This window comes from Pseudophryne corroboree, chromosome 3 (genome assembly GCF_028390025.1).
Source record: "Pseudophryne corroboree isolate aPseCor3 chromosome 3, aPseCor3.hap2, whole genome shotgun sequence".
In the NCBI taxonomy this organism is placed as follows: Eukaryota; Metazoa; Chordata; class Amphibia; order Anura; family Myobatrachidae; genus Pseudophryne; species Pseudophryne corroboree.
The window spans coordinates 383919498-383930573 of NC_086446.1; the positions used below are offsets into that span (position 1 = coordinate 383919498).

The 11076-nt window shown below is 46.7% G+C and overlaps 1 protein-coding gene across 2 annotated transcripts in view; it reads left to right on the forward strand.

Annotated features, from left to right (window-relative positions):
• Positions 1 to 8621, forward strand: part of LOC135055670 (transmembrane ascorbate-dependent reductase CYB561) — a 424857-nt gene extending 416236 nt beyond the window's left edge. For both annotated transcript variants that reach the window (XM_063960007.1, XM_063960006.1), the window contains 2 exons: positions 3203 to 3360; positions 7514 to 8621. In XM_063960007.1, the coding sequence (XP_063816077.1) occupies positions 3203 to 3360; positions 7514 to 7706 (351 nt within the window). In that variant the 3' untranslated portion in view covers positions 7707 to 8621. The remainder of the gene's footprint in view (positions 1 to 3202; positions 3361 to 7513) is intronic.
• The last annotated feature ends 2455 nt before the right edge of the window (positions 8622 to 11076 follow it).

Genomic DNA, 11076 nt, shown 5'->3' on the forward strand with positions numbered 1-11076 from the left:
AAATCCTTGAACACCTTACATAAAAAGGTTCAAGTTCAAGATGGAGTCACTCAGAGCAGTGATAGCGAACCTGGAAGAAGGGGACTATATGGTGTCTCTGGACATCAAGGATGCTTACCTCCATGTCCCAATTTGCCCTTCTCACCAAGGGTACCTCAGGTTTGTGGTACAGAACTGTCACTATCAGTTTCAGACGCTGCCGTTTGGATTGTCCACGGTACCCCGGGTCTTTACCAAGGTAATGGCCGAAATGATGATTCTTCTTCGAAGAAAAGGCGTCTTAATTATCCCTTACTTGGACGATCTCCTGATAAGGGCAAGGTCCAGAGAACAGTTAGAGGTCGGAGTAGCACTATCTCAAGTAGTACTACGACCGCACGGATGGATTCTAAATATTCCAAAATCACAGCTGATTCCGACGACACGTCTGCTGCTCCTAGGGATGATTCTGGACACAGTACAGAAAAAGGTGTTTCTCCCGGAGGAGAAAGCCAAGGAGTTATCCGACCTAGTCAGGAACCTCCTAAGACCAGGCCAAGTGTCAGTACATCAATGCACAAGGGTCCTGGGAAAGATGGTGGCTTCTTACGAAGCGATTCCATTCGGCAGATTCCACGCAAGAACTTTTCAGTGGGATCTGCTGGACAAATGGTCCGGATCGCATCTTCAAATGCATCAGCGGATAACCCTGTCTCCAAGGACAAGGGTGTCTCTCCTGTGGTGGTTACAGAGTGCTCATCTCCTAGAGGGCCGCAGATTCGGCATTCAGGATTGGGTCCTGGTGACCACGGATGCCAGCCTGAGAGGCTGGGGAGCAGTCACACAGGGAAGAAATTTCCAGGGCTTGTGGTCAAGCATGGAAACGTCACTTCACATAAATATCCTGGAACTAAGGGCCATTTACAATGCCCTAAGTCAGGCAAGACCTCTGCTTCAGGGTCAGCCGGTGTTGATCCAGTCGGACAACATCACGGCAGTCGCCCACGTAAACAGACAGGGCGGCACAAGAAGCAGGAGGGCAATGATGGAAGTGGCAAGGATTCTTCGCTGGGCGGAGAATCATGTGATAGCACTGTCAGCAGTGTTCATTCCGGGAGTGGACAACTGGGAAGCAGACTTCCTCAGCAGACGCGATCTTCACCCGGGGGAGTGGGGACTTCACCCAGAAGTCTTCCACATGATTGTGAACCGTTGGGAAAAACCAAAGGTGGACATGATGGCGTCCCGCCTCAACAAAAAACTGGACAGATATTGCGCCAGGTCAAGGGACCCTCAGGCAATAGCTGTGGACGCTCTGGTAACACCGTGGGTGTACCAGTCAGTGTATGTGTTCCCTCCTCTTCCTCTCATACCAAAAGTACTGAGAATCATAAGAAGGAGAGGAGTAAAGACTATACTCGTGGCTCCGGATTGGCCAAGAAGGACTTGGTACCCGGAAATTCAAGAGATGCTCACGGAAGACCCGTGGCCTCTACCTCTAAGAAAGGACCTGCTCCAGCAGGGACCATGTCTGTTCCAAGACTTACCGCGGCTGCGTTTGACGGCATGGCGGTTGAACGCCGGATCCTGAAGGAAAAAGGCATTCCGGATGAAGTCATCCCTACCCTGATCAAAGCCAGGAAGGATGTAACCATACAACATTATCACCGTATTTGGCGTAAATATGTTGCGTGGTGCGAGGCCAGGAAGGCCCCTACAGAGGAATTTCAACTGGGTCGTTTCCTGCATTTCCTGCAAACAGGACTGTCTATGGGCCTCAAATTAGGGTCCATTAAGGTTCAAATTTCGGCCCTGTCAATATTCTTCCAAAAAGAACTGGCTTCTGTTCCTGAAGTTCAGACGTTTGTCAAGGGAGTACTGCATATACAGCCTCCTTTTGTGCCTCCAGTGGCACCTTGGGATCTCAATGTAGTTTTGGGATTCCTAAAATCACATTGGTTTGAACCACTCACCACTGTGGACTTAAAATATCTCACATGGAAAGTGGTAATGCTGTTAGCCCTGGCTTCAGCCAGGCGTGTCTCAGAATTGGCGGCTTTATCCTATAAAAGCCCTTACCTAATTTTTCATACGGACAGGGCAGAATTGAGGACTCGTCCTCAATTTCTTCCTAAGGTGGTTTCAGCATTTCACTTAAACCAGCCTATTGTGGTGCCTGCGGCTACTAGGGACTTGGAGGATTCCAAGTTGCTGGACGTAGTCAGGGCCCTGAAAATATATGTTTCCAGGACGGCTGGAGTCAGAAAATCTGATTCGCTGTTTATCCTGTATGCACCCAGCAAGCTGGGTGCTCCTGCTTCTAAGCAGACGATTGCTTGTTGGATTTGTAGTACAATTCAGCTTGCACATTCTGTGGCAGGCCTGCCACAGCCAAAATCTGTAAAAGCCCATTCCACACGGAAAGTGGGCTCATCTTGGGCGGCTGCCCGAGGGGTCTCGGCTTTACAACTTTGCCGAGCAGCTACTTGGTCAGGGGCAAACACGTTTGCTAAATTCTACAAATTTGATACCCTGGCTGAGGAGGACCTGGAGTTCTCTCATTCGGTGCTGCAGAGTCATCCGCACTCTCCCGCCCGTTTGGGAGCTTTGGTATAATCCCCATGGTCCTTTCGGAGTCCCCAGCATCCACTAGGACGTTAGAGAAAATAAGAATTTACTTACCGATAATTCTATTTCTCATAGTCCGTAGTGGATGCTGGGCGCCCATCCCAAGTGCGGATTGTCTGCATTACTTGTACATAGTTATTGTTACAAAAATCGGGTTATTGTTGTTGTGAGCCATCTTTTCAGAGGCTCCTTCTGTTATCATGCTGTTAACTGGGTTCAGATCACAAGTTGTACGGTGTGATTGGTGTGGCTGGTATGAGTCTTACCCGGGATTCAAAATCTTTCCTTATTGTGTACGCTCGTCCGGGCACAGTATCCTAACTGAGGCTTGGAGGAGGGTCATAGGGGGAGGAGCCAGTGCACACCAGCTAGTCCTAAAGCTTTTACTTTGTGCCCAGTCTCCTGCGGAGCCGCTATTCCCCATGGTCCTTTCGGAGTCCCCAGCATCCACTACGGACTATGAGAAATAGAATTATCGGTAAGTAAATTCTTATTTTCTGTCTCATTAGTCATTTTGCCTCTGTGAGTTTACTTTTCCACTGCTGATTCTCACATGAACATCTCTTTAACCCCCACTGTTTGCTTTCTATTACAGTGGATATGCAGCTTTATGATGTTCTTTGTGCCTGGCATAGCTTATACATACAAGAGTCAATTCAAGCCACTACATGTATTCCTGGGCTTAAGTCTGCTGGTGAGCACCATTGCTACGTGCCTACTCGGCCTTACAGAAAAACTGCTCTTCACAATACCGTGAGTACATCTTATGTGTTCTGTGAAATCCATGGTTACTTCAAGGAGTCACTTGGGAGGTGAGGTTTTGGGGGGCACACAGGCCATCTTTTTTTATTTTGTTTTGTAGTATTAAGCAATTTATGTTCTGACTGAGCCATAACAGATAAGTAACACCTGTACCATGTGAGGTGGCCGCTGATACCTGCCTACAGTAAAGATAACAGGATTTTGATACCTACCGGTAAATCCTTTTCTCCTAGTCCGTAGAGGATGCTGGGGTCCACTTCATGACCATGGAGTATAGACTGTTCCACAGGAGCCATGGGCACTCTTAAGACTTTTCAATGGGTGTGAACTGGCTCCTCCCTCTATGCCCCTCCTCCAGACCTCAGTTATAGGAACTGTGCCCAGGGAGACGGACATTTCGAGGAAAGGATTTACTTTAATACTAGTGGTGAGATACATACCAGCTCACACCTCAACCATGCCGCACAACATGGCATTCAATATAACACACGCCAACAGGCATGAACCAATTACAGCAGCATGCTGAAACTAATATAACACAACATGTGTAACCTAATGAACAAAAACTGCAGGTAAAGTACGCACTGGGACGGCGCCCAGCATCCTCTACGGACTAGGAGAAAAGGATTTACCGGTAGGTATCAAAATCCTGTTTTCTCATACGTCCTAGAGGATGCTGGGGTCCACCTCATGACTATGGGGTTTATACCGAAGCTCTAGTACGGGCAGGAGAGTGCGGATAACCCTGCAGCACCGATTGACTGAACTTGAGGTCTTCATCGGCCAAGGTGTCAAACTTGTAGAATTTAGCAAATGTGTTTGACCCCGACCGAGTAGCTGCTCGGCAAAGTTGTAATGTCGAGACCCCCCGGGCAGCCACCCAGGATGAGCCCACCTTCCTAGTGGAATGTGCCTTCACTGACGTCGGTAACGGCAATCCAGCCGTAGTATGAGCGTGCTGAATCGTACCTCTGATCCAACGCGCAATAGTCTGCTTAGAAACAGGACACCCAATCTTGTTGGGAGCATACAGGACAAACAAAGACTGTTTTCCGTATTCGAGCTGTTCTAGCGACATAAATCTTCAAAGCCCTAACCACATCTAGAGACTTTGACTCAGTGAACGTGTCAGTAACTACTGGCACCACAATAGGTTGGTTTATGTGGAAAGATGAAACCACCTTTGGAAGAAAATGTTTACGAGTTCTCAACTCTGCCCTATCTTCATGGAAGATCAGGTAAGGGTTCTTGTGAGACAAGGCCCCCAATTCAGACACCCGCCTTGCGGATGCCAATGCCAAAAGCATCACCACTTTCCAAGTGAGAAACTTCAACTCTCTCTTGTAGAGGCTCAAACCAATCCGATTGAAGGAACTGCAGCACCACATTAAGGTCCCATGGTGCCACTGGAGGCACAAATGGAGGCTGAATGTGCAGAACCCCTTTCACGAAGGTCTGAACCTCTGGAAGAGAGGCCAATTGTTTTTGGAAGAACACTGACAAGGCCGAAATCTGGACCTTGATTGATCCCAACCCGAGGCCCGCCTCCACACCAGCTTGCAGAAAATGGTGAAAAGGTCCCAACTGAAACTCTTCCGTAGGAGCCTTCTTGGATTCACACCAAGACGCACATTTTCTCCAAATACGGTGGTAATGTTTGAACGTTACTCCTTTCCTGGCCTGAATAAGGGTGGGGATGACTTCCTTGGGAATACCCTTTCAGGCTAGGATCCGGCGCTCAACAGCCATGCCGTCAAACGTAGCCGCTGTAAGTCTTGATACACGCACGGCCCCTGCTGCAGCAGGTCCTCGCGATGAGGAAGAGGCCGATGATCTTCTATGAGCAACTCCTGAAGATCTGGGTACCAAACCCTCCTTGGCCAGTCTGGGGCAATGAAGAGTGCTCGAACTCTTGTTCTTCTTATGATCCTGAGCACTTTTGGGATCAGCGGAAGTGGAGGAAGACATACACCGACCGGAACACCCACTGGGCCACTAGCGCATCCACTGCTATTGCTTGAGGGTCTCTCGACCTGAAACAATATTTCTGAAGCTTCTTGTTGAGACTAGATGCCATCATGTCTACTTGAGGAACTCCCCAAAGACTTGTCACCTCTGCGAAGACTTCTTGGTGGAGGCCCCACTCTCCTGGATGGAGATCGTGTCTGCTGAGGAAGTCTGCTTGCCAGTTGTCTACTCCCAGAATGAAAATTGCCGACAGAGCCTTTACATGTCTTTCTGCCCAGAGGAGGATCTTTGTCACCTCTGCCATTGCTGCTCTGCTTTTCGTTCCGCCCTGCCTGTTTATGTACGCGACTGCTGTTACATTGTCCGACTGGATCTGCACGGGATGATCTTGAAGATGTACCGCTTGTTGAAGGCCGTTGTAAATGGCTCTCAATTCCAGCACGTTTGTGAAGGCAGGCTTGACCATTTTCCTTGGAAGCTTTCTCCCTGAGTGACAGCTCCCCAGCCTCGGAGACTTGCATCTGTGATTACCAGGAGCCAGTCCTGAATCCCGAATCTGCGTCCCTCTAGCAGGTGAGAGCTGTGTAACCACCACAGGAGGGGAAACCCTGGCTTTCGACGACAGGATTATCTTTCGGTGCATGTGTAGGTGGGAACCCGACTACTTGTCCAACAGGTCCCACTGGAAAACTCTGGCATGGAACCTGCCAAACTGTATGGCCTCGTAGGCCGCCACCATCTTTCCCAACAACCGAATGCACTGATGGACCGACACACTTGTTGGCTTCAATATCTGTTTTACCATTCTCTGGATTTCCAGAGCCTTTTCCACCGGAAGAAAAACTCTCTGAACTTCTGTGTCCAGGATCATCCGGAGAAAAGACAATCTTGTCGTTGGTTCCAACTGTGACTTTGTATAATTTATGATCCAACCGTGTTGTTGGAGTATTGACAGGGAGAGTATGATGTTTTGTAACAACTGCTCCCTGGATCTCGCCTTTATCAGGAGATCGTCTAGATAAGGAATTATTTTGACTCCTTTTTGACGCAGGAGAACCATCATCTCTGCCATCACCTTGGTGAATACCCTCGGCGCCGTGGAGAGACCGAAAGGTAACGCACAAATATTGGAAAGCTGCTCAATCAGATGTAATATCAGTCAGGTGCTAAAAGGGAGGGGTAATTCTGTGTAAGAAAAAACAATTTGTGTTCCCTAATGCACACTGAGTGAGTAACAATACTACATAATAGTCAGATAATACGGAGATCTTAGTTGCGTATATCTGCAGATATAGGGTTAAGCCCCCAGGCCGATCGACAAGGCTTCTCCGTCACTGGGGGTCCCTAATACTAGGTATGGGTCCGGGGTGCAGGACCCCATCATGCCGGCACAGGTCGGCTACCCCAGGTCGGCACACAGGTGAAAATTAATGAGGGTTAATAAGAAGCACAGAAGTGCTATATAAGTGAAGTGTGATTAAAATACAAAAATATATACAAAGTTATAGGGAAAATCATGAGTGTTAATAAAGTGTTAGGGTGTGCCGACCTGAAGCCGCCCAGCCATACCGACACAGGGGCCACCACACCCACCCCATAAATAATTATATATGTCTGGGTCTAAATGCCCAGTGTAAGGCCACATAATAATGGCTCCTACAACATCTGAGAGCCAGCTTACCTGGAGATACCCCTAGCTTCTCCAATGGCACTCTGGAGTAACTTTGTATATATTTTTTTTATTTTAATCACACTTCACTTATATAGCACTTCTGTGCTTCTTATTAACCCTCATTAATTTTGTAAATTGCAGCAAAGCCCTTGCCAATATTATTTGTGCCCTAAATTCAGTTGAGGACCCGGACTATTTGTCGACGTACATTAGGTCGACAGATGAAAGATCGACAGGTTTATGCGGTCTACACACACATGGTCGTTTTTTTTTTTACTTTTTCATTCCTTCCTAGTGCCTGTCGACCTAATGACTAGACCTAATGCATGTAGATCTTCTATACCACACCCATTCAGTTGATACAATGAATTATTTCTAACGCTTTCGGTATAGTACACTTTCAGGCTACAGCAACCTTTTAGATGAACGCATTGTAGAACGATTTCAAGCAAAGTGGTTGACTAGTTAAATTTTAATCAGTCTTTTAATTTTCTTTTCTTACAGAGACGAGTACTCCAAGCTACCAGGAGAGGGTGTTCTTTGCAATAGCTTAGGACTGTTACTTGTGGCATTTGGGCTGGTAATCGGCTATATCCTTACACGAGATGAGTGGAGGCGACCCCCATTGCCAGAGGAGCAGGCTCTATCCATTGATTTCAAAACTCTGACAGAGGGTGGGAGCCCAACTGAGCCCTGATCCAGTCTATCGTCAGTCTGCAGTGCTTGTAATTGTAACTTGTGGTACTTCCTGTGTTTTGGAAGCACTGTCCTGTCCATGTACAGCCAGGTTGGAAGTATCATTGCTGCATTCCATTGGGCAGATGAAATAGAGACTTATCTTTTTGAGTTCAGTCTAATTAATAATGGAAGTCCATACAGGCTGTCACTTTTCAGGACTGCTTTCAAAACGTTTAGATCAGGGCTGGCCAAACCGGTCCTCGAGATCTACCAACAGTTCATGTTTTCCAGGCCTCCTGGAGATCTGTAGAATTGTCAGTTAGGAATGAATGCAGCACATCTTAATTAGTAATGACTACACCTGTGCTCTAGCTAGGTGGGCTGGAAAATGTGAACCGTTGGTAGATCTTGAGGACTGGTTTGGCCAGCCCTGGTTTAGATGTTTGATAATTGCAACAACTTTCATCAGATCATTGGTCTCACCAGAATGTTTTGCAGGTGATCATAGAAAGTGATGGTTTCCATGTAAAATAAAGTCAACCCAGCATTACAGACGTCAATACACGTTTCTGCAGTTCCTCCTATGTTACTTATAGGAAAACCAGCGTTGTTTGGTCACTGAACAGAAATGTGAATTGTTCCATCTGGAAGGCTGTTCTGAGAATGAGGTTTGATCTCCAATAAGGACCATGAGCTCCGTCACTCAACATGCCTTAACTAAAACATAGGCAAGTCACACCAAATATCTATTGTTACCTGGAGCCATCCTCATAGTCCATCCCAATCATTAAAAAATACACTTGCAATTTAATCGCTTTAGCACAGTCTGAGCTGAAACCTTGCATGTGAGTAATTTTGCCTCTCAAAGTCCTTTCATTGTGCCAAATATGTATGCTGGATTTTCGTGATAATAAAAGTATAAGTGTTAACTGTATATGTGACGTCTTCTGTAAAGCTGCCACTATGATCATTGCATCAGGGTTTATTGACCATTGAGCCTAAACCATAAGGCCTCATCTTCTCCTAGTCCTCAAACAACCAGCATCTCTTTGCCACTTTCAACTCCCTCCTCTGCCCACCCCCTCCCCTCCTCACTGTGCCCTTGACTTTGCATCTACAATTGTCTCCATACGTCAGCCTCCCCATCCATTTTACGAACTGTGACTTCTTTTTCCCCTGTATCTGGAGATATGAATTCATGGTCCTCAACTTCCCTCCCCCCTTGACCCAATCTCCTCTGCTTGTTCCTGTTTTGCATATTTCAGTGTCTCCCTCTCTCCATGCCCTGGTCTCCCCCATTCTTAAAAAAAACAAAGCAAAAAAAAAAAAAACCTACCCTTTAACCTAAACCTCTCTTCTTCCTTCTGCCTCCAAACTCTCTACAACCACCTTACCACATTTCTTTCCTCTTACTCCCTGCTTGACCCATTTCAGTCTGGCTGCTAGTCCTCTCCACTGCACTGAAACTGCCCTTACTCCCTGCTGCTTTTGACACTGCAGACGACCCTCTCTTCCTACAAACGCTTCACTCTCCTGGCAGTTCTCCTACCTCTCTGAACCATTCCGCCTCTGTTTCCTCTCATGACTCCACCTCCACTAACAGTAAGTGTTCCCGGGTTTCTATTACGGAACCTCTCCTGTACGTATTCTTTAGGTGAGCTCATTGACCTCCAATATCTTCTCTATGCCATTGATTCTCAGATCTGCCTTTCCTCCCCCTGACCTCTCCCCCTCTCTCACTCTTGTTTCCAATTGTCTATGCTATCTTCCTGGATGTCCTATCTCTTTCTTAATCTTAACATATCTAACACTGAGCTGATCATCTTCCCTCTCGCATAACCTCACTTCCCACAACTTCATTATCTGTTAACAGCAAACCCATCTGCTCTAGCTCTAAAGTGTGCTATCTTTGAGTTATCCTTGTCTCCTCCCTCTACAAACCACCCATTCATTACCTTTCGCAGTCCTGCCATTTCCGTCTCAAAAATATTTCTAGGATAAGACCTGTTCTCAAGGATGCTACTAAGACCCTCATCCACTCACTGGTCATCTTCAGGACTACTGTAAGATCAGCCTATCTGGTTTCACGGACTCCCATCTCTCACCATTCCAATCTGTCCTACGTGCTGCTGTCTGGCTCATCTTCCTCTCTACTACATCGGCATCCCCTCTCCTACAATGGCTGCCCTTTTCCCTTCAAAACCCAAATCCAGATTCTCACACACTCTTATAAAGCCTTCACCCAGTCCTCTCCCATTTACATCACTGACCTCATCTCACTTCACAATCCCCCTCACCCTCTTCGCTACACAAGTGAATGCCACTTTTCCTGCCAACAGAATACTTCCTCCCACTCCCGTCTCGAGACTTTTCCCATGCTACACCCTACCGCTGTAATTCTGCCCCTCGCAGACTCTCCACCTAGCTACAGAAATGCAAACGGGCTCTCAAGACCCACTTACTCATCAAAGCCATCCAGCTGTCATAACAAACCCCCCCCCCCCAAGCGCATTGTCCCTTTACGGTGTCGCTCACCTGCTACCTCCATTTAGAATGTAAGCTCTCACAAGCAGGGACTTCTTCCCTTCCTTATATTATCATCTACTCCATACTCCGTACAATGGCACCTAACCCTTGGTTTCTGTAACACTGCTGCTTATACGTGTTATAACTGCCAACGCAGCAAGGTTTATAAACCATGTACTTGTCCTGCAGTGTTTTGTACTATGTCACACTTTTCTTGTTTGCTCATGTTTATGTGCTTTTGGCACCATATAAATAAGGTGCTTTATATAATATAGTGCCTTACATATGCTTCTACTAACATTCATAGATAATGTGGCTAGAAAAAGTACTCGCCTCTCACGCCTATTTGTAATATTGCACAACCTCCAATAAAATGTCAATTGTCGGGAACAATGGGCTAAAATTGTGTACATTTATGCAAAGCACTCACAACTGTAATGGGAGCTAAAGGGACTCCCACTAAAAATATTCTGTGTTAATTAGAGGTGAGAGTTCCAATGTTAATCAATTTTGGTTTATGCTTTAAGTGATTTAAAATGTGAAAGTGGATTTTTGTACTTACATTGGGAAAATATTGTATATAGTGGCTGCAGGAGGACTATGGGCACTTTAAACATATTAGCTTCTCCAGGAAGGCATAGGGTTGAAGTGGGATTTTGGTGATTTTTGCCTGGTTCTATCTCTGGATCCAGGGAGTCTATAAAAATTCCGAGATATACGTTTTGTAGCCCTGGATCTCTTCTTTTTGCTTGTACGTGGACCCCAAGGCACCGGAGCTACACCGGCTTAAAGCCGGTGCCCCTACTGGCAACCGCTCCATTATAAGCAAATGGGGATTTTGGGGTCTCTTTGGACCGCGATAT